The sequence below is a fragment of the Excalfactoria chinensis genome, unplaced genomic scaffold (assembly GCF_039878825.1).
Source record: "Excalfactoria chinensis isolate bCotChi1 unplaced genomic scaffold, bCotChi1.hap2 Scaffold_85, whole genome shotgun sequence".
NCBI classification, from domain to species: domain Eukaryota; kingdom Metazoa; phylum Chordata; class Aves; order Galliformes; family Phasianidae; genus Excalfactoria; species Excalfactoria chinensis.
Genome location: NW_027315717.1, coordinates 314,993 through 338,668, shown reverse-complemented (window position 1 = coordinate 338,668; position 23,676 = coordinate 314,993). Strand labels below are relative to the sequence as shown.

At 47.5% G+C, this 23,676-nt stretch overlaps 4 protein-coding genes across 4 annotated transcripts in view; 2 read left to right on the top strand and 2 right to left on the bottom strand.

Moving 5' to 3' along the window:
* The window catches only part of LOC140265376 (uncharacterized), a 56,047-nt gene that overhangs the window by 25,095 nt on the left and 7,276 nt on the right, over window positions 1-23,676 (top strand). The window lies entirely within an intron of this gene.
* Window positions 1,711-2,640, top strand: LOC140265425 (olfactory receptor 14J1-like). The gene has a single exon (XM_072361347.1). The coding sequence runs from the start codon at window positions 1,711-1,713 to the stop codon at window positions 2,638-2,640; it is 930 nt and encodes a 309-aa protein (XP_072217448.1).
* On the bottom strand, window positions 10,645-11,595 carry LOC140265353 (olfactory receptor 14J1-like). Its single transcript, XM_072361268.1, has one exon. It carries the CDS (start codon window positions 11,593-11,595, stop codon window positions 10,645-10,647), a length of 951 nt encoding a protein of 316 aa, XP_072217369.1.
* On the bottom strand, window positions 13,883-23,639 carry LOC140265442 (olfactory receptor 14J1-like). Its single transcript, XM_072361362.1, has 2 exons — window positions 22,737-23,639; window positions 13,883-13,996 (listed from the first exon to the last, which is right to left on the bottom strand). Exons 1-2 carry the CDS (start codon window positions 23,637-23,639, stop codon window positions 13,883-13,885), a joined length of 1,017 nt encoding a protein of 338 aa, XP_072217463.1.

Sequence of the window (23,676 nt, the reverse complement as noted above, 5' to 3'; positions counted from 1 at the left end):
TGCTGGCCATGCTCCTTTTCATGAACTCCAGAATGCCATTGGCCTTTCTGGCCATGAGGGCACACTGCTGGCTCATGGCCAACCTGTTGTCCATCAGGACACCCAGGTCCCTCTCTGCAGAGCTCCTCTCCAGCAGCTCATCCCCCAACCTATCCTGGTGCATGCAATTATTCCTCCCTAGGCGAAAGACTCCACATTTGCTTTTGTTAAAACTCATTTGTTTTCTTGCTGCTCAGCTCTCCAGCCTGTCCAGGTCTCACTGAATAGCAGCACAGCTTTCAAGTATGTCTGCAAATCCTCCCAATCCTCCCAACTTTTTATGACCAGCAAATATCTAAGGGTGGCCACTACCCCTTTGTCAAAGTCATTGATAAAGATGCTGAACAAGACGGGACTTGTTTCAAGAACATTTATGATGCTGTTGTCTTTCAGGAGCTGATGGCCGTGGGGACCCAGGGTCATCTCAAGGGAGATGAGTGGGAAGGATAAAAATGTCATTCTTTGCTGCTGAGCTGGGCCAGGCTCCTGGGACACAGGGAGCTCATACAAGTGGGCAGTGCTGTAGAGAAACAGTTGTGCCCAGGAGCAGCTCTTGTGCACAGCACAGCCAGACAGAGAGGAGAGAAACTGGAGAGAACTTACAGGATGTGTACGGTGTGAGCAGGCTGTGAGCTCACTGCAGGAGCATTGCTCACAGAACACGACACGGTAAGTCTCTTGCAGTACGTAATGCAGCTGCTTTTGATAGAGGGTTATCTAAATGTGGGATATCCCATAGCAGATCTGGCTGCAGGCACTGTATGTTTCTTTACAGTGGAAAAAGCCTTCCGCTCCAGCTGAGGGCTTCCATGCTGCAGCGTCAGAGCACAGTCCTGAGGGCTGTGTGTCGCATCACAGCTGCAGGCTGTGCAGCCAGGGCTGCAGGCGGGTGCCCAGGGCTGCCCTGCAGTGCAGGGTCCCTGCTGTGCCCCAGGGGCTGTGTCCCGGCTATGGGACTCTGCCGCCTGCCAGGCTCAGCACTCAGGTGCTGCGGGGAGACGTGTGGGGGGAAGGAGCCCCTCAGCAGGGTTTGTGCTGCCACAGCTGCTGCCTGGGGCAGAGGGATCACAGCTCCACTGCACAGCAGGATGTTTGTGAGGGTACTTTTCAAGAGCAGAGCCAAGGCAGGGATTTTCCATTTCCCGTTCTGATAGGAGGGAGAAAGGATTGGAGGCAGAAATCTAAAAGGGGCTGTCACAGCTCTGAGTATTTTTCTTCCATCAAACAGTTGTATTGTGAAACACGTGATGTGCTTTCAGTCTCTCCTTTCTCGCAGGGTGGAACCAGTTGAAATTATCATCATTTTCTGTAGACATGAATAATTCACCTAACCTGCCAACAGGCAGCTTTTTCAAACAGAAACTGGAAGTCACAGAGGCTGGGGGCTCTAAGAGCAATTGGGGTAAAGACATCAGACATGAAACATATGGAAATATCCAGGGAGATGGGATAATATTAGAAAATCAAAGGATGTTTACATCTCCACACACTTCTTTTGCTTAAGCAATGCTGAACTTCATTAAATTAAATGCATGCAATGGTTCAAAATGAACATTGCCATAAGAGAGTGAAAACATTTCACAGTGCAGCAGAAGGAGTGTCTCTGAGAATGGTCTGCACTTGTCATTATCTTCTGCACTCTGAACAGGACTCCAAGCCCAGGAACAGCAGATGCCCAACAGCAGCTCCATCAGCGAGTTCCTCCTGCTGCCGTTGGCAGACACGCGGCAGCTGCAGCTCCTGCACTTCTGGCTCTTGCTGGGCATCTACCTGGCTGCCCTCCTGGGCAACGGCCTCATCAGCACAGCCGTAGCCTGCGACCAGCGCCTGCACACCCCCATGTACTTCTTCCTCCTCAACCTGGCCCTCCTCGACCTGGGCTGCATCTCCACCACTCTCCCCAAAGCCATGGCCAACACCCTCTGGGACACCAGGGCCATCTCCTACGCAGGATGTGCTGCACAGATCTTTTTCTTTGTCTTGTTCATGTCAGCAGAGTTATCCCTTCTCACCATCATGTCCTATGACCGCTACGTTGCCATCTGCAAGCCCCTGCACTACGGGACCTTGATGGACAGCAGAGCTTGTGCCACCATGGCAGCAGCTGCCTGGGGCGCTGCAGTTCTCTATTCCCTGCTGCACACTGCCAGTACGTTTTCACTGCCTCTCTGCCAAGGCAATGTTGTCAACCAGTTTTTCTGTGAAATCCCCCAGATCCTCAAGCTCTCCTGCTCAGACTCCTACCTCAGGGAAGTTGTGCTTCTCATTTTTAGTGTCAGTTTAGCCTTTGGGTGCTTTGTTTTCATAGTTGTGTCCTATGTGCAGATCTTCCTTGCTGTGCTGAGGATGCCCTCTGAGCAGGGACGGCACAAAGCCTTCTCCACGTGCCTCCCTCACCTGGCCGTGGTCTCCCTATTTGTCAGCACTGGCATTTTTGCCTACCTGAAGCCCTTCTCCATTTCCTCCCCATCTGTGGATCTGATGATGGCAATTCTGTACTCTGTGTTTCCTCCAACTCTAAACCCTATTATCTACGGCATGAGGAACAGGGAGATCAAGCATGCTCTCAGCATGTTGCAATACACACTTCACAATCAATAAAGTGCACATCTTCCTCACATAATTCCCTGTGGTGGTTCTTTATTTTTTAGACTAGTTTCTATTTTTGATTATTTGTGATACACTAATCTGCAAAAATACCCTGCAATTTATTTCACTATTTCTTTCCAATCCGTTTTCCATTTTCTCACTCCAAGGGCTCATGTAAACATGAAACCAGATTCCCTAGTTGGTTAAAAGGTACCTAAAAAGCTTTCAAAATAGACTTTTTCTTATCTCTTCTCTCTTCCTTCCTTGCCTGGGTTGTGTGCAGGTACAGCCATAGGCACAGGAGCACAACATGCTCTTTTCAATCTTGCTCTATTTACACTGCCACAATGCTCTCAAGTCCTCGCATTTGTGCAGGCCTGAAAGGTCTTGCGTGTATCACTAAAGCCCTGTTTTCTCTACAGCAGCACTCTGGGACAGCAGTCAGTAATCGGTAAAATGAATGGCTGCGCCAGGGCTGGTCTCCTTGCTGGCAATGTCTTGTAGTTATCTAGATCAATCTATGTCCATGACAGAGGGGGCAGTAGGCTTGTGGCCCCCCTGGGCCCCAACAAATTAAAAGGGAACAGGGTGGGCAGATGGGAGCTAGGCTCAAGGAAACCAACAGAAGAGCGGCAATGACCTAAGGAGTTTTACTAACCATAATATGTGGAATACCAATCGGAAAAACTACAAAACTATGACATTCCGCCCCTTATTCTACATCATTACATCATGCTTAGAAAACATATCTATATAGAAATAAACAATAATTAACATGCATTACACACACAGGTCTGTATACATATATATATAGACGGAATTAATAACTGCACTCTCCCAACATCAAATTCCCTTGTGGTACACATTGAGCATCCCCATCTTCCTGCATCACCCACCAAGTGCACCCAGGTTCCTGGGCAAAAAACATTCCACAGAGAGGTTTGCCAATTCCAGAGGCTGGAAGGACCCAAATAGCTTTTCCCAACATGTTCTTTACATGTACAACAGAGATCTTATCTCCTTCTATAGTGTGTAGGGGGCTGGATTGGGTAGGACCATCACGATTGACAGATCCTCTAGTATTGACCAACCAAGTGGCTTCTGCACAATGCTTCTCCCAGTGCGTAAATGTTCCACCTCCCATTGCTTTCAACATAGTTATCAATACCCCATTGTGTCATTCAATTTTACCAGAGCTGGTGCATGGTAGGGGATATGATAAATCCACTCAATGCCATGATCTTGGCCCAAGTATTTCTAAGGTAATTTTTGAAAGGTGTCCCTTTATCAGACTCAATCCTGTCTGGGGTGCCATGTTGCCACAGGACTTGTTTTCAAGACCCAGTATGGTGTTTCTGGCAGTAGCATGGGGTACTGCGTATGTTTCAAGCCACCCAGTGGTTGTCTCCACCATGGTAAGCACATAACACTTACCATTGCAAGATCATGATATAATCAACCTGCATTGCTTCCCCATGCTCCCCAGCTCCCCATGCCTCCCCTCCCATCTGCCTAGCCTGTAATTACTTAGATTTTTCCTTCTTGCCCTTTTTGAAGACCGGAGAGACATTGGCTATCCTCCAGTCTTCAGGCACCTGCCCCATTCTCCATGACCTCTCAAAGATGATAGAGAGTGGTTCAGCAATCACCTCTGCCAGCTCCCTCAGCACTTGTGGATACACCCCATTGGGTCCCATGGATTTATGAACATCGGTGTGGCCTAGGCGCTCTTGGACAAGCTCTTCCCTGACTAATGGGAAGTCTTCCATTCCCCTGACTCTCTCAATAAGCTCCAGGGTCTGGGATTCCTGACAGAGAGCCTTTTTGCTGCAGACAGAAGCAAGGAAGGCTTTCATTGTTTCCACTTTATAGCATCCCCCATTACCAGAACACCCTCCTCACTTAGTAGGGGACCTACAGTCTACCTAGCCTTCCTTTTACAATCAATATAGTCAGAAAATCATTTTTTTTTTATCCTTTATCACTTTTGCCAGATTTAATCCCAGGTGATCATTTGCCTTCTTCGTTACATCCATGCATGTCCAGACAGAATTTCTGTACTCTTCCCAAGTGGTCAGACCCTTTTTCCACATTTTGTTGACCTTCTTTTTCCTTTTGAGTTTCTGTGTGAGCTCCTTGCTCATCCACGCAGGTCTCCTGTCACCATTTCCTGATTTCTTGCTCACAGGGACACACTGATCCTGAGGTTGGAAGAAGAGCTGTTTAAATGCCGACCAGATCTGATTTCATTCAGGATGCCACGAATACTCCCATGCCCCGTCTGGCCTCCAGCTGATGCTCAGGAAGGAGGCAGCTCTCTCAGATGTTGTCTACCACAGCTTGCAGGCACTGCTGCACACATCCATGAGCACCACAGGCACCTTGTGCTCATCAAGTGTCTGTTTTTGAGCAAGTAACTTCCATCTTAAGAAACACTAAGGATTCAGACCTGGGGCTCACGCATGCAGGCAATTCCTTGTGCTCGTCTGCTTTGAGTCAAGAGGAATCCCATCTCCCATTGGTCTTTGGGAAGTGAATCTCCTTTCAACCCCAGGGTTTTACATCTGGAGATCAGACACCTGCACTGATTGCCTCAGCTGAATGACAGCCCTGCAAAGGGGGAGTCAGAGAGTCCCTGTCCTTGTCTGTGTGTCTTTTTTATTAAGGGCCAGGAGCAGAGCTTTCCAGGTCTGGCATTTACACATGATCACTGAGGGGACAGACAAGAACCATCCATAGGTGGATGATGTATGTGTATGGTAAGGGGAGCCTATAAATTGTGAGGAGACATCCTACACAGAGTATAGCCATCCGTGCTGCCCCTTGGGAGGTGAACTCACGGGTTAGGTTGCTGCTGGGGTAGGAAGAGTCCTTGGGGGAGTTCCTATGAAGGGGAGCTTTAAGTCATATGTATTGAAAAAAGAGCAAGTGCTCTCCCCCAGGTGGTTGGCTGTAGGTCAGACCTAGGCTGGTCTCTCCTACGGGTATGGGATATAGTGGCTATGCTCTCAAATGGTAACCTGGGATCTCCTAGCTGTAATCACAGGAGTTATAGGTGTATGACCATTATCATCATCTGCTACAAGTGTTTGGCACCTTGTATCTAATCACTGAAGGTTAAGCTGACTGGGAAAACTCTTAAAGTTTGGAACTGGTCGATCAGGGTACGAGAGATACTAAGATTCCAACTAAAAGACGTTGTCAGCATTGTGTATTACAAATAAACCGTGGTTTTTGATCTAAATGTCAGAGTGACTGTGGTGTGAGTGAGACACAGCATAGCTGCGGGGAGATTGTGGAGTGCCGATCCACAGTTCCTTCCTCCAGTGAGGGAAATGGCAGGAGGCGGATGAAGTGAAAGACTCTGTGTTGTCTGTCCACTCATGTACTTTATGCATATATGTAAGATGACAGGAGTCTGAACTCTATAGATTAGGAAGAGGGTCCTGAGGAGAGGTGTACATTCCATCCAACAAATGAGTATCAACCCATTTATGTAATACTATGTTTTGCTTGCAAGGAAGTGTGTGAGGGTGGTGAGCCATTCAGTGCTGGTTCTGTGGCGAGGTGCTTGTAACTGAACTATACAGTTTGTTAAGAGAAAGTTATATGGTATTAAGGGTGTTTATGGGAACTGAAGAACTGCAATGTTGGACAAACTTTTCTGATGTTATAAGAAAGTGTACTCATTAGTGGCATGTGGAAGTGTACTTGAGGGTATGTGGAAGTGTAAATGAGTGTAATAGTGTAGAGAAAAAGGGGTTAAAGAGAAAGTGAGTTTATCTGTGCTGGCATGAGAGCTATACCCCTGCACTGTTCCCTCGCAAGCAGAGCAGAACTCTCAGATTGAGAGAGTGAGCTGGGGTCCGAGACTGCTGCTGCAAAGAGCACTACTTGCAAAGGGGGAGGTGGAGAGGATAGGGCAAGGGAAGTGAGAAGAACCTTCATTGGCAGAGATCTAGGAAAACCAGAATCTCAGAGTTAACCCCAGAAGCCTCTTGAGAGGAGGAGGTGAAACTGAAATATGATGTTAGTAGTTTATGTTATAATGAGAGTTTGGAAAGTGAGGAAGTTGGGAAGGACTCAGGCTGGGGAAGGCAAAGATGAGCAAGGTGTAACAGGGACGTCATGACTGAAGAGAGGTTAGCAAGATAGAAAAAAGAAAACAACTGATTCAAAAACAGAGACAGTGAAGAAATTGGGAACAACAGCAGTTGTTTCTGTTGCAGTGCCAGGGTAGGGCCATAGGAACCAGAGGTTCCCCCAGGAAGAGGACGGGGGGGGCAGGGGGATGCATGCAGGATGAGCCTAGGGAGGGCTCTGCCATACTGGAATGAAAGCAGTGTGCAAACTGCAGTGGGACACTGGTGGAGAAATCCTACCAAGCTGAGTGGGAGGGATCCTTCTCCAATTGCAAAGTTTACCCTAGCAGATTCACTGGTGAAATTGTAGCGAGGGGAGCAGGATAAAGAGGGTTGTTTTCTGGTGCATATGGGTGCCTCTTACTATACCTATATGATTTTGTAACAGCAGTAGAAACTACTGCCCCAAAGTGAAAAGGCTTACTTTCTTAAGCCTTTACAATTTATTCTAGGTAAACAGGTAGGAATACACAAAGTTTTGTACGTGCCATATTCATCAAAGCCTTTGCAAGGGCAAGATTTAGATGAACAACTGGAAGTTGAAATAAAGCCCAAAGGAAAATTGGAGTCCGTGTGTCACGGGTTATCTAGATCTACCTGTGCCCATGACAGGAGCAACTATCCTGTAGGGCCCCTGGCCTTAAAGGGAAAGAAAAAGGGTAATGGGAAAAGAGAACAGCGGTGTCAGTCCAAGGAGGAAAACTTATTTTGCTAAATACAATATCAGAATACAAGATAACACAATATAATACAGTATGATTGAGGCTAATAAATCAAACAAAATAGAGAGAGAGAGAGTCCCTGAAAACCGAGAGGCCTACTGTGAACTCTAGATTACACGTCTGGAATGCTTCCCACTCTCCGAGAGTCCGAGAGAGAGAGAGCTCCAGCCTGGGAGCGAGATTATAGATGTCCTCCTCCCATGACTTATCTCTGACCACAAAGTCCTCTGGGATATGTAGTTTTCTTCTAAGAGCTGAGTATTCGGGACGTTGTTATTCCACGGAGTATGAACTTTTGAATGATCCATACTGCACATGATGTTATGATGTGGAATATTGACAGCAACATTACAAAACCATGACAACATCCCTCTCCCAATCTCTCCTTTTCTGGCCCCTCCCCTAAAGGCTGCTTGCCATGGTCATTACCATCTGCACAGCCCACCTCTCTTGGCTGGCACCTCTGCCCTGACCTAACAGCCACTTCAGTGCAGGAACCTCCACCCTGCAACCTTTCCCCAGGCTGCTCTCAGCGTCCTCAGGGCTGGCTCTTGGTTTTTCCTCCAGCAAGCCCCACTTCTTTGCCTGCCCTCAGTCTGTAGGGACCTGGCACTCTCAGTCCTCAGCCAGAAGGATGGCTTTAATGGCAGTGGTCTCAAATCAGCATCTGAAATCTTTCCTTGCTTAGAAAACATTTAGCTAAAAAAGAACTGGCAAGCTGGCTTTTAGAATTACCTTCTCTACACAACCTGATGCTTTAAAGCACAAACTCTCCTAGAAATGACCTGCCTCTGTGTAACAGTGTTAATCGATCTATGTCTGTGATGGGTGGGGCAGCTGACCCGTGGATCCCCTGACCTCCAAAAAGGGGAAGGGAAAAGGGACAGGGAGATGGGAGCTGGGCTCAAGGAAAGAAATGCAGCAGTGGCTATGATCTAAGGAGGAAAACTTATTTTTCTAACTATGATATCAGAATGCGAGATATCACTATATAATGCAACGTAATTGAAACTGAGGCTAATAAATCAAGTAAAATGCAAGGGAGAGAGAGGTTTCCAAAGCCTGAGAAGCCCACTTTGAAATGGAAGGCGCACGGCTTGGAAGCAAACCCACACCAGCTGCCAGGCAGTGAGAGACAGAGCAAGCTTCACTTCCATGACGTGTTTCCCTCCTGACCGTGAGCTCCTCTGGGATGTGTAGTTCTTCTTCTCTGTGCTCCACAGGATGTTATGATGTGGAATACCAATAGCAAAAATTACAAAACCGTGACACCTGTTTCAGTTGCAGTGGCTCATTAAGAAGCAGACCCATTAATTGCCCAGCAGCCAATTTGTATTTTCTCCCCTGGAAAGACACAGAGTGCAGCCACCCAAAGAGAGGCGCTCGAGCCCCACTTGTCCTTTAAGCAGACTTCATTCCCATGGAAAACTGAAGTAGCCATGTTTAGGTCAACTTTGCGTTTTGGCATTCCAGTGCTTGCAGTATCTCTTAGCAGTGCACAGATCCAAGGGTCTTGTGCTTTGACAGTACAATTGTTATTTAAACAATGTACAAAGCTAAGAAAAATACACCAGTGGTTTTAAAATTTTTTTAAAATTTTTTTGCTCACTTTTTTTTTTTTTTTTTTTTTTGAGTCAATATTGTAATTTTAAAATTGCAATTACAAAATTATGTGTGCCCCCGGTGGCGCAGTGGTATAAGGTGCTGCTTGCAACACTGGAGGCCTGGGGTTTGAATCCCCCCTGTGGCGCAAGTGGCAGAAATGCTGCTCTGCTACACAGAAAGGCTTGAATCCCGGGAGATGGACTCGATGATCACTAAGGTCCCTTCCAACTCGCACGATACTGTGATACTGTGAAAAGATTGAAATTAAAATCTTTTGTTACTTATCTATTAACAATATTGTATATTTTCTGAGATCCATCAAAGTCAGAATGACTTGTGTTGGAAGGGCCTCCAAGGATCACCAAGTTCCAAGCCCTTGTGACAGGGAGGTCCACTAACCTTCAGCAATAAGAACTGCTCCCAAAGTAATGCCTCCTCCTCTATTACCTGGGCAGTAAAATCAGAGGCAGGTGTTGAAGGTTTGGCTGTAGAGGCTGAACATTGCCAACAACATCCCATTAAAAACTGCTATTGTGTGACAGATGAAAGCAGAGGGGCAGCCTGACAGAATGGAATCTGACATGGAGGTGCACATGAAGCAAAGGTTTGCCACTGACTTCCTCCAAACAGAAAAAGGCTGCACTAGTTGACATTCACCAAAGCTTGATAAATGTTTCTGGAGACCAAACAGTGGATGTGAGCTGAGTGAAGCAGTGGGAGGTGTGTTTCAGCAGTGGTAAATATAGGTCACCTTTGCTGGTGCAGATGGTTATAAGCAGGGCACATAGGCTCCTCTTCCCTCCCCTCAGACTCCCATATCTGTTCTCCAGGATTCTCCTGACCTCCTCATGTCAGTCATCTCAGTAGGGGCAGCTTTGTACCTACCAGCCTATGCTCCAAGAATGGCTCCTGTAGGTGATGGGTAACTTTTCCCGGACCATGTGCAGGATTCCTCTACCACAGACAATCCTGCAGGCAGCAACCACCTCTGTGTATAAAATGGAAGAAGCCCTGGAGGAAGCTTGGAAACTTCTGGCATGATAACCCATATCCACAAACTTGTCCCGTGCAGGGTCTCACAAGGAATGAGGAAGAGGGGACCTGACAACCAGTGTGCAAACCAGCTGCTGCTGCTGGCCTCTCAGAGGAACCAACAGATGTGAGCCTGAAAGCACAGACCCCAGCCAGGAGCCCCGGGATGGCCCGTCAGCTGTTGCAGGCTGAAGGCAAAGCACAGTTTGATGATCAGTTGTGTGCTTCCTGCTGGGCTGGGGGTTTCTGAGAACATCCGACCCCGACAGCTCCAGAAATGTCTCACAAGGAGAACAGACAGTGTGTCTGGGCTACACTACAAAGGTACAAGCTGACTAGGAATTGATTTGAGTAATGATGTTTTAGTGAAAAACATTACAGTACTAAAACAATAATAATAATAACAATGATAATAATAATAAAAGAATAAGTTTTAATACATTAAATTTATAAAAATTGATCAAAACAAAACAAAGCAATTGAATCAGTAAAAAGCTGCATTACATGACATGAATTCAAAAAGATGGGCAGTTCAGTCTTCTTGAAACAAATTTGGTCCTCACTTTCCTCACTGCATCCTTGACTTCCTGGTTCCTCATGCTGTAGATGAGAGGGTTCATTGTAGGAGGTACCATGGAGTACAGAACTGCCACCATCAGGTCCATGGATGGAGAGGAGACAGAGGAGGGCTTCATGTAGGCAAAAGAGGCAGTGCTGAGAAAGAGGGAGGCCACAGCCAGGTGAGGGAGGCACGTGGAGAAGGCTTTGTGCCGTCCCTGCACAGAGGGCATCCTCAGCACAGCAAGGAAGATCTGCACATAGGACACAACTATGAAAACAAAGAACCCAAAGCCTAAACTGACACTAAAAATGATAAGCACAACTTCCCTGAGGTAGGAGCCTGAGCAGGAGAGCTTGAGGATCTGGGGGATTTCACAGAAAAACTGGTTGACAACATTGCCTTGGCAGAGAGGCAGTGAAAACGTACTGGCAGTGTGCAGCAGGGAATTGAGAAACCCAGCGCCCCAGGCAGCTGCTGCCATGGTGGCACAAGCTCTGCTGTCCATCAAGGTCCCGTAGTGCAGGGGCTTGCAGATGGCAACGTAGCGGTCATAGGACATGATGGTGAGAAGGGAAAACTCTGCTGAGGCAAAGAAGACAAAGAAAAAGATCTGTGCAGCACATCCTGTGTAGGAGATGGCCCTGGTGTCCCAGAGGGCGTTGGCCATGGCTTTGGGGAGAGTGGTGGAGATGTAGCCCAGGTCGAGGAGGGCCAGGTTAAGGAGGAAGAAGTACATGGGGGTGTGCAGGCGCTGGTCGCAGGCTACGGCTGTGCTGATGAGGCCGTTGCCCAGGAGGGCAGCCAGGTAGATGCCCAGCAAGAGCCAGAAGTGCAGGAGCTGCAGCTGCCGCGTGTCTGCCAACGGCAGCAGGAGGAACGCGCTGATGGAGCTGCTGTTGGGCATCTGCTGTTCCTGGGCTTGGAGTCCTGCTCAGAGTGCAGAAGATAATGACCAGTCCAAATCAATCTCAGAGACAGTCCTGCTATACTATAAAAGTTCTCCTTTCCCTTTGGAAAATGTTCATTTAAGTCCAGAATTTGAATTTATTTTTCATGTGATTCACCATATAGAAGGTTAGTGTGCTCTTTCTTTCTTCTCATTTCCTAATCACATTCCAGCCTTCTGGATATTTTCCTCTTTACTCCAGCTGCTCTTCGAGGCCCCAGCTCCAGCTTCTGTGCACTTCAAATTGTCTTAGACAAATCAGACAGTTTGCAGGACAAATCATCTATTAATGTCTGCAGAAAGCAATGATAAGTTAAAGTGACTTTATCCTTTTAGGAAGGAGAGGCTGAAAGCACATTCTGTGTGACTGCTCAAAAAACAACAACAAAAAAAAACAAAACAAAACAAAAACAACAAAAAACAAACAAACAAAAACAAAACAAAAAACAAACAAACAAACAAACAAACAAAAAAAAAAAACGATGGATTGAAGAAATATTTGGGAGTCTCAGAGCTGTGCTCAAAATTGACAGCCTTTTAGATTTCTGCTGCCCATCCTTCCTGCCTCCTTTCAGAAAAGGAAATGCAAAATCCCTGCCTTTACTCTCCTCTTGCAAAGTACCCTCACATAAATCCTGCTGTGCAGTGGAGCTGAGATCCCCTGCCCCAGGCAGCAGCTGTGGCAGCACAAGCCCTGCCGGGGGGCTCCTTCCCCCACACGTCTCCCCGCAGCACCCTGGACAGCTCCCCGGGCAGGCTGAGTGCTGAGCCTGGCAGGCGGCAGAGTCCCATAGCCGGCACACAGCCCCTGGGGCACAGCAGGGACCCTGCTCTGCACAACAGCCCTGGGCACCCGCCTGCAGCCCCACATGCACAGCCTGCAGCCCTGCTGCTACATGCAACCCTCAGGGCTGTGCTCTGATGCTGAAGCACGGAAGCCCTCAGCTGGAGCAGAAGGCTTTTTCCACTCTAATGAAACATGCAGTGCCTGCAGCCAGATCTGCTATGGGATATCGCAGTTATAGTTAACCCTCTATGAATAGCAACTGTATGGCCTGAAGTGAGACTTACCGTGTCATTGTCTGTCAGCAATGCTCCTGCAGCGTGCTCTCAGCCTGCTCACTGCATACACATCCTGGAAGCTCTCTCCCCTTTCTCTCCTCTCCTTCCTTTACCTGCAGGCTGTGCTGTGCACGAGATCTGCTCCTGGGCACAGCTGTCTCTGCAGCACCATCCTCTTTTATGAGCTCCCTGTTCCCCAAGAGCCCAGCCCAGCTCAGCACACCAGAGGATTTGAGTTTCTCTTCCTCAGTGCTTCCTCTGGAGATTTCCCTGGGGCTCCTGAGCTGAATGTTCCTGATAGACAGCAGGGTCATCTCTAAAAAAGGCTCTTGGATGTCGGATAAACTGGACAGACTGATTCCAGAAGCATAGTTTGGAGTTGAGGAAACAACCTCTCTAACCTGGAGTTAGGTTTTAAAGCAGGAATGCATGTATTCGACGCTGGGTGCAAAGGGGATCAGTTCTTCCTTGCACACCAGCAAGCAGAAGTGTTACTTATTTTACTGTAACGCTGATCCATATTCAGCAGATCTCCTGGAACTCATCTACATATTCATTATTTTCCAGGAAATCATTTACATTCTGTCCCTCCCTCTGGCACATGCGCTGTTTGTAGCTGGGTTCTTCCTGCAGTGGTCGTGGGGATGAAATCAGGCATCTTCCTTGCAAACACTCAATGTCTTCCTCATTCGGTCCCTTTTACCCCATCATGTTTGATAGAAGTAGTCTGGTTCTGTCTGGCTTCTTCCATTTAGGGTGCAGGATGCTATTCCTTTAATGTAACTGCTCATCCTACCTGTTTATGGGCCCATATACCTGTCTTCTACCTTTGAGACTAACTCTTTTACTGTATCAGGTCGTCCTAACAAATTGTTTTTGCCTAGCAGGAGTGTAAATGCCTCACCTGGAAAGCTCTGCTCCTGGCCCTTAATAAAAACAACACAGAGACAAGGACAGGGACTCTCTGACTCCCCCTTTGCAGGGCTGTCATTCAGATGAGGCAATCAGTGCAGGTGTCTCATGTCCAGATGTAAAACCCTGGGGTTGAAAGCAGATTCACTTCCCCACAGACCCATGGGAGATGGTACTCCTCTTGACTCGAAGCAGATGTGCACAAGGAGTTGACAGTATGCATGAGCCCCTGGTCTGAATCCTTGGCCTTTCTTAAGATGGAATGACTTGCTCAAAAACAGTCATTCAGTGAGCACAAGGTGCCTGTGGTGCTCATAGATGTATGCAGCAGGGCCTGCAGGCTGTGGTAGACATCTGAGAGAACCACCTCCTTCCTGAGCATTAGCTGGGGGCCAGACAAGGCATGGGAGTATTTTTGGGCATCCTGAATGACATCAGATGTTCGAGTAATGGGCACCTGAGAGTGCAGCGTTATTCAGAACAGATCGTTCTCTATTCTCCATCTATTGCAAATTCCAGAGCTTAAGGCATTCCACAGCTGTGACACACCTACATTTTCTCACAGTTGACATGTTTGTTTATTCTGGGCTCTCATTGGAATGGCAATTCCCTGGGGTCTCCAGCACACCCCCTGCCAGCTGGCAAGTGCAGATGAGAACCTTCAGGAAAGCCATGCCCTGGTAGTGACAATGCTTGCTGGACAACTTTCAGCCCCACAATGCGTCTCATAACTGTGCGCCAACATCTGAACACTAGTACCATGGTGTAGATGCCAGCCCCAGCCAGCCTAAATCAAATCCTTCTTCTGGAATGGGATCAAAGAATCAAAGAATCACAGAATCACAGAATGACCCAGGTTGGAAGGCACCTCAAGGATCATGAAGATCCAACCCCCCTGCCTGGCAGGGCTACCAAACTTCCACACTTAACAGATCATGCTGCCCAGAGCCCTGTCCAACCTGGCCTTGAACACCTCCAGGAACAGGGCATCCACAACCTCCCTTGGTAGCCTCTTCCAGAATCTCACCACTCTCCTAGTAATGAACTTCCCCCTAACATCCAACCCAAATCTTCCCTCTTTCAACTTAAATCCATTCCCCCTTGTCCTGCTATTATCGGCCCTTTCAAAGAGCTTACTCCCCTCCTGATTATAGGATCCCTTCTCGTAGTGAAAGGCTGCAATGAGGTCACCACGCAGCCTTCTTTCCTCCAGACTGAACAAGCACAGGTCCTTCAGCCTGTCTTCAAAGGGGAGGTGCTCCAGCCCCCTGATCATCTTTGTGACCCTCCTCTGAACCCTTTCCAAAATCTCCACGTCTTTCTTGTACTGAGGGCTCCACACCTGGACACAGTACTCCAGATGGGGCCTCACAAGAACCGAGTAGAGAGGGACAATCACCTCCCTATCCCTGCTGACCACCCCTCTCCTGATGGAGCCCAGGATCCCATTTGCCTTCCGAGCTGCCAGAGCGCACTGCTGGCTCATGTTGAGTCTCTCGTCCATCAGGACCCCCAGGTCCTTCTCTGCCGAGTTGCTCTCAAGGACCACTCCTCGCAGCCTGTACAGGTGCCTGGGGTTCTTCCGGCCCAAGTGCAAAACCTTGCACTTTGCTGTGTTGAACCTCATTAGGTTTATCTGAGCCCAGCTTTCCAGTCTGTTGAAGTCTCTCTGGATGGCATCCCTTCCTTCCATCGTATCAACTGTGCCACTCAGCTTGGTGTCGTCAGCAAACTTGCTGAGGGTGCACTCAATTCCCTCATCGATGTCATTAATAAAGATGTTAAAGAGCACGGGTCCGAAGACAGACCCTGGGGGGACACCGCTCGTTACCGGCCTCCACCTGGACATAGAGCCATTGACCACCACCCTCTGTCTGCAGCCTTTCAACCTATTTCTCATCCATCGAGTTGTCCACCCATCAAATCCACTTCCCTCCAATTTGGAGATGAGGATGTGGTGGGGGGCCATGTCAGAGGCCTTGCTCAGGTCCAGGTAAATGACATCAGTCGCCTTCCCTTCATCCACCATAGCTGTCATTCCATCTCAGAAGGTCACAGGATTAGTTAAGCATGACCTTCCCCTGGTGAAGCTGTGCTGGCTGTCTCGGATCACATGCTCATTCTTTATGTGATTGAGCATGTTGTCCAGGAGGATCTGTTCCATGATATTCCCAGGCGTGAGGTGAAACTCACCGGCCAGTAGTTCCCCGGGTCCTCCCTGCTCCCCTTCTTGTATATGGGAGTGACGTGACCCTTCCTCCAGTCATCCGGGACCTCACCTGACAGCCACGACTTCTCAAATATGATGGAGAGCAGATCGGCAACCACCTCAGCCAGCTCCTTCAGGACCCTGGGATGCACGCCATCTGGCCCCATAGACTTGTACACATTCAGTCTAAGGAGGCACTCTTGGACTTGCTCTGCCCTTACAGTGGGGAGGGATTTACCTCCTTGGTCCCCACATAGAGGTCTGGGGATGCAGGGCTTAGGGACGTGAAAAAGACTAGAATCCTGGCCACCAGTGAAGACCGAGGTGAAGAACTCATTCTGCACCTCAGCTTTCTCTTCATCTGTTGAAGCCAGTTCTCCTTTTCAATTTACCAAAGTAGTTACGCCTGTTTATGCCTGTCTCTTCTGGCCAATGTACCTGTAGAAGGTTTTCTTATTGTTTTTCACATCCCTTGCCAAGTTCAGTTCTGCCTGCGCCTTGGCCTCCCTGATCCAACGTCTGCAAGTCTGGACAGCATCCCTGTATTCTTCTGAGGTGACACAGCTTTGTTTCCAGAGCTTGTACACCCCTTTCTTCGCCCTCAGTTCTCTCAGCAGGTCCTTGCTGAGCCATGCCGGTTTCCTACCTTTCTTATTCAGTGGAGCCCACTTTCTTATTCAGTGGAATGGAGACCTCTTGTGCTTCCAGGAGGGCATCCTTGAAGAGCAGCCAGCTCTCCTCAACATCCTTGTCTTTGAGGGCAGCATGCCAGGGGATCTTGGCTAGCAGTCCATTGAGTAGCTTGAATCTGCTCTTCTAAAGTTCAGTGTCCTGATCCTGCTCTTTGCCAGGCCCACATCGCTTGAGATCACAAGTTGTCAAGTCCTTCACTGTGATTCCATCAATCCCTTCCTATCTCTGTCTAACTCATTTCTTGTACAGTTATTCCCTGTGAATGTCAAACCTCAATAGAAGCAGCTTGGACATGGCATGCAGTAGATCACTGTGTTTTACCGTTCATTCAATTGCATCACCTTTCCTACTGTTTGTTGGAAAAAAAAAAGAAAAAAAAAAAAAAAAAAGAAAAAAAAAAGAAAAAAAAAGAAAAAAAAAAAAGAAAATTAAAAAAAAAGAAATAGTGATGTGAGGAAAAGTGATGCAAGTCCCATGGGGCCAATGTGAGTAGAAACGGGGTGGGGGGGTTGAGAAGAACATTTTTCGACACAGAATAGAACGCATTGGGGACATCCTGGATTGATACCAGTTGCACAGTGCTGCTTTAAAACTTGTTTATACCCAGCTCTAAATAAATAGTCAGTAAATGACTGCTGGATTCTTCCTCTTTAAGATCTATCCAGGTACCCCTCCATTTTGCTGCACAAGTTCTGAAAACTTGAAGAAGATGACAGGAAGGCACAAGGCACAGGAGGCTCTTTAGGTTATAATGAGCCCCAGGGTGCATTTGATGCTGAGTCCATCAACCTCCAGTGCAGAGAGAAGTTTGCACAGAGTGTTCAACAAGACAAAGTCAGAAGTAACAGTGAACTTTCTTGGAGTATTAATGGGCCCACTGAGGAACATTAACAAGCAAGCTTCCCCAGGGACTAGTTAGAGAAGATAATTGGAAGATATGACTACTGGCAATGAAAGGCACTGGCATGGTGGCCTAGATGCTTAGAAACCCCTCCTTTGTCTTATGAAGCAGACAGGCCAAGCCCTGATCCCCAGACCCTTGGTAGAGAGAACCTCATGCTGACTAAGGATCCTTCCTGGGGCAGTGGGTTGGAGGTCAGTATGATGTTAAATGAAAGACATGGGACAGAAGATCCCAGGCTCTGCATGGGCTGCAGGGACACTGTGAGGTTCATGTCCCATGTGTGCCCTGTGTCTCATCACAGGATGTGGGATGTGAGAAGGGCCCAGTCTGAACAAGCAGTCAATCCCAATGAAACTCTAAACTTCAGCTCTCTCAGTTCCAGTGCCTTCCTTTGCACACCCTCCCATGGTTTAACGTCCTTTATGTTCTGTGGTGCCCAGAAGTGCACCCAGTGCTCCAGGTGAGGCTGCAGCAGTGCAGAGCAGGCAGGGACAATCCTTTCCTTCACCCTGCTGGCAATGCCTTGCTTGATGCACTCCAATGGACCGCTGAGCTTTCTGGGTGCCTGGGCACACTGCTGACTCATGTTCAATATGATGCTGACCAGGACTCCCAATCCTTTTCAGTCAGACCACTCTCTAGTGTCCCATATCCAGTCAGTGTGTATGTCCAGGGTTGCTCCTACCCAGCTGCACAATCAGGCACTTGCTATACTTTATGCACTTGCTGCTTAGTACCAACTGGTACCCACTTCTCTGACTTGTCCACATCTCTCTGCAAGTCCTCTCTCCACTCAGTGGAGGCAACAGCACCTCATAACCTGGTATCATTAGCAGACTTGCTCAGAGCATCTTCTAGTCCTGCATGCAAGTCATCTGCAAAAACATGAAAGAGAAGTGGCCCTAAAATGGCGCCCTGGAGAACCCTGATAGTGACCATCTACCAACCTGATGGAACCCAGTGACTATAGTCCTTTGGGCCTAACCTATTGACTAACTGTTCACCCACCATGTTATATTTCTGCCTAGCCGAATGAAGGACATTCTGCTCAGAAGGGTGTTGTGAGAAATAGTATCAAAAGCTCTACTGAAATCCTCAAGTATAACTTCAGCTGGCTTCCCTTGATCAACCAATTTGCTAACCTTGTCATAAGAGGTCCGATAGTTAAACAGGACCTTCCCCTCTGGAAGTTGTGTTGGCTGTGGCCAATGACAGAATTGTTCTTCAGCTGTTTTTCCATAACTCCCACCATCACTTTCTCCATAATTTTACCTGGCACTGGAGTGAGACTGACAGGTCCATATTGCCTGTGTCACCTTTCTTGCTCTTCCTTACAATGAGACAACATTTGACAGCTTCCTGTCAACTGGCATGACCCTAGACTTTTTTAGAAGCCATTGAAATGGGAGCCCAGAGCAAACTAAGGTGTCATCAGCAAAAGAACGTAGACGTGCCATAGCTTTGCAATGCCTTGAACTCTGGAGTATGCCACAGATGGAGCAGAGAGGAAGAAATGCCTCTACTGTTTTGAGCTCATCCATTTAGTAAGCTGAATAACACTACCTGATACATGGGGACTGTATCTCTGCTCTGCACTGCTAAGTTCGTAGAGGAATGGTGCGGGGGGTTGTTCTCATTTCAGTGCAGATGTGCTCACTTTCTCTTTTTCCTCTGTAAACTATTCCAATATTTGTACCCCCATTTACACTTCCACATACCCTCAAGTACACTTCCATATGCCATTAACAATTATACTTACTTATACCATCGAAGCAGTTTGTCAAACAATACTGTTATTTACTTCCCATAAGCACCCTTAATACCATATACCTTTCCTTTAACAATCCCTATTGTTCAGTTATAAACACTTCACTACAGAACCTGCACTGATTGAACCACATCCCTCACACACTTCTGCACAAGCAGTTGTCATGGTTTTGCAATGTTGTAATGTTGCTATCAGTATTCCACATCATAACATCATGTTAAGCATAGATAAGTTTGTCGAATCTGCTGCTCACAGAAAGAAGACTGAATGTCCCAGGGAACACCACGGTCAGTCATATGACACGGACTCTATATAATCTCACTTCAGTGCTGGACTTGCTCTCTTGGACCTTGCCAGCCAGGGGGGAGCCTTGTGGGAGCGTTCCAGCCGTTTCGCCTAGAGTTACAGTAGGCCTCTCGGTTTCAGGACTCACTCTCTCTTATTTTACTTGATTCGTTAGCCTTAGTTCCAATTATATTGTGTTATATTGTGTTATTCTGTATTCTGATATAGTATTTAGTAAATAAGTGTGCCTCCTTAGATTGTTGCCACTGTATTTATTTCCCTTTTTCCCTTTTCCATTTGGGATAGCGGTCCTGCAGGCCGTCTATTCTCCTGTCATGGGTGCAGGTAGATTTTCGGTTAACCCATGACAGCAGTACATAGTATTGCATAAATGGGTTGACACTCATTTGTCGGGTGGAATGTACACTTCTCCTCATGACCCACTTCCCAATCTATAGAGTACAAACTCCCGTCTTCTTACATACAAGCAGCAAGTACATATGAGTGGACAGACAACACAGAGTCTTTCACCTCATCCATCTCTGGCCATTTACCTCGCAGGAGGAAGGAAACACTGATCGGAACTCAGCACTCAGCATGGATGGCTGCACCCCGTGTAGGATGTCTGCTCAGGACATATGGGCTCCCCTTACCATACACATACCTGGTCCACCTCTGGATGGTCCTTGTTTGTCCCTGTAGTGATCTGTTGAGGAAGGGAGTCCTTCTGAGAAATGTCAGGGTGCGCCAGAAGTGTCTCCCTCTCAGCTGGTCCTGCCGCCGAATAGAGCTGGTTCCATCTGGGCCACCAAATTGACTTGAGGAATTAAACTCTATAACCCAGTGTTATATTATAAAGCAGGTATGCATTTATTCAAAGCTGGGTTCAAGGAGGATCACTCCTCCTGTCTTGCACACTAGGAAGCAGAAGCATTACATATTTCAAAGCCAAGCTCATACATATCCAATAGATTTCCTGGAACTCAACTACTTATTCATTGTTTCCAGTAACTCTTTTACATACTGCCTCTCCCTCTGGCACATGCACAGTTTGTAGCGGGTGGTCTCCCTCCAGTGCTCGTGGGGATGAAGTCAGATGTCTTCTCGCGAAGGCTCAAAGTCTTCCTTTCTCTGTCCTTTTTACCCTGTCATGTTTGATAGAAGTTGTCTGGTACTGGACACCTTCTTGGGCAATGTTCTCTTTAGTATGCAGGATGTTCTTCCTTTATGTTAGCTACACATCCTACTTGGTTTTGGGCCCACATACCTAACTTCTGACTATGAGATGAACTGTTTTACTGTATCAGTTTGTCCTAACAGATCGTGTTTGCCTAGCAGAAGTGGAAATGCCTCATCTGGAAAGCCCTGCTCCTGGCCCTTAATAAAAAAGACATGCAGACTGAAAGGAAGAATCAGGTAAATGGGGGCCTTTCATGAAGATGAAGTATCCTAGGCTTTGGGGAATGTCAGAAGAAAAGGACTAGTGGAACATGTCAACATTGCTATAGTTATAATACAGTTGGGATAACACAGCTGGGACAATACAGCTGGGTGTACAGCTAAGACAATACCGTTGGGGTATGCATAAGGGAAAGGTAGCCAAATAAACTGGCTTTGACTGATTGAGTAGAGGAACTGGGTCAAAGTAACCCAAGGAAGACTTCTGACTTCTTCCCAACGACCACCAGAGTGAGACCCCCACTACAGACTGCGCACGCGTCAGTAGGAGGGACAGCATGTACATGAGTTCCCAGAAAAACAATGAATATGTTAATGATTTCTTGGAAATTTGATGAATGTGTATATGCTTGCTCTACAACTTTCTAACGCTTCTGTCCATTGGTGCACATGATAGGAGGAGCCATCCCCCATGTGCCCAGCGCTGAATAAACACGTACCTACTTTGTAACTTAACTCTGGTTATAGAGTCAGATTCCGCACATCAGACAAGGACAGGGACCCTCTGAATTCCCCTTTGCAGGGTGTTCATTCAGCTGAGGCAATCAGTGTGGGTGTTTCATCTCCAGATGTAAAACCCCGGGGTTGAAAGGGGATTCAGTTCCCTACAGCTGTTCCAAATATTGTGATGAGAAAATGAATCAAGTTCTTCCCAAGGAAGATGCACTATGCCAGGAGGTACAGCCCTATGGTCACTCCAACCCCTCCAATGATCCCAGTGGCTGCTCCAAATTCAATCACAGGTCCTGTGGTGATTCCAGCTCTGGCAATGAGCTCTGCAGTTGCTCCAACTACTGCAATAGCCCAGCAGCCACTCCAGCTCCTACAGTGAACCATGCGGCTGTTAAAGCCCCTACAGTGGATCCTGGACTTGCAAACAGATACACATACATATTAGTATCTATTCATATCTATTTGCAACAGCATATATTGTATATATGTGAAAATCTATTATATATATTATATATGTATGCATATGCATGTGCCATAATAATTATCCTTCTCTTTTTCTCTGTCTTAGTAAATAGTTGTAACATAACGCGCAAATTCTAAACCAATGCACTGCCTCAAGTCCCTTCCTGATCTCCTCAGGACTCGTGAAACTAACAATGTCAGTCAGTGAAGAGCACCAGAAGATTTCGAGGTCTTCTCAGGGAGCAGCTCCTGAGGTATATTCCTTACACCAGCTTTGGAAAACGCCTCCAGTTCTCTGGTCCTGCTCTGAGGGGGCCCTCTTGTTATGGCAGTGCCAGCAAGGAGACCAGCTCTGACACAGCTGTTCATATTGCTGGCTACTGACCGCAGCACAGCAGTGCTGCTGTAGAGACAACAGGACTGTAGTCAGACACACGAAATCTTCAGGCTTGCACAAATGAGAGAATGTGAGAGCACTGTGGCAGTGTAAAGAGAGCAGGAATGAAAAGAGCACGTTGTGCTGCTGTTTATGGCTCCCTTCCCCGTAGCCAGACAAGGTAGGAAGAGAGAAGAGCTAAGGAAAATCTATTCTGAGTGCACTTAAAAATCCCTTAACCAGTTCAGGGAATCTGGTTCCATGTTTACATATGCTCTTGGAGTGAGAAATGGAATTTAGGTAGGAAAGAAGTGAAATACATTTGTATTTATAAGTTCGAGCATTTTTTTTATATTTTTATTTATTATTTATTTATTTATTTATTTATTATTTGTGGGTTGCTATATCACACACAGTCAAACAATCAAAGATGCATAAAACATAAAGAACCATCACTGGGAATCCTGAGACGAAGATGTGCACTTTCTGGAAGCTGGAATAGTGCGTATTGCAACACCTTCCTGATAGTGTGCTTGATCTCCCTGTTCCTCATGCTGTAGATAATAGGGTTCAGTGTTGGAGGAACCACTGAGTACAGAAGTGCCACTGTCAGATCCAGGAGTGGGGAGGAAATGGATGGGGGCTTCAGGTTGGCAAAAAATGCAGTGCTGAGAAACAGGGAGACCACAGCCAGGTGAGGGAGGCACGTGGAGAAGGCTTTGTGCCTTCCCTGCTCAGAGGGCATCGTGAGCACGGCAAGGAAGATCTGCACATAGGAAACAACAATGAAAACAAAGCACCCAAAGGCTAAACTGACACTAAAAATGAGAAACACAACTTCCCTGAGATTTGATTCTGAGCAGGAGAGCTTGAGGATTTGGGGGATTTCACAGAAAAACTGGTTGACAACATTGCCTTGGCAGAGAGGCAGTGAAAACGTACTGGCAGTGTGCAGCAGGGAATTGAGAACCCCAGCGCCCCAGGCAGCTGCTGCCATGGTGGCACAAGCTCTGCTGTCCATCAAGGTCCCGTAGTGCAGGGGCTTGCAGATGGCAACGTAGCGGTCATAGGACATGATGGTGAGAAGGTAACACTCTGCTGAGGCAAAGAAGACAAAGAAAAAGAGCTGTGCAGCACATCCTGCGTAGGAGATGGCCCTGGTGTCCCAGAGGGCGTTGGCCATGGCTTTGGGGAGAGTGGTGGAGATGCAGCCCAGGTCGAGGAGGGCCAGGTTGAGCAGGAAGAAGTACATGGGGGTGTGCAGGTGGCGGTCAATGGCTACGGCTGTGCTGATGAGGCCGTTGCCCAGGAGGGCAGCCAGGTAGATGCCCAGCAAGAGCCAGAAGTGCAGGAGCAGCAGCTGCCGCGTGTCTGCCAACGGCAGCAGGAGGAACTCGCTGATGGAGCTGCTGTTGGGCATCTGCTGTTCCTGGGCTTGGAGTCCTGTTCAGAGTGCA

Coding starts and splice junctions, on each gene's coding strand:
- LOC140265353 (XM_072361268.1), bottom strand. CDS start 11,595: ATGCCCAACAGCAGCTCCATCAGCGCGTTCCTCCTGCTGCCGTTGGCA.
- LOC140265442 (XM_072361362.1), bottom strand. CDS start 23,639: ATGCCCAACAGCAGCTCCATCAGCGAGTTCCTCCTGCTGCCGTTGGCA. Junction 13,997..22,736: donor TCAAGCACACTATCAGGAAG/GTGTTGCAATAC, acceptor TCTGGCCCCCAG/CTAATGCTCAGGAAGGAGGT.
- LOC140265425 (XM_072361347.1), top strand. CDS start 1,711: ATGCCCAACAGCAGCTCCATCAGCGAGTTCCTCCTGCTGCCGTTGGCA.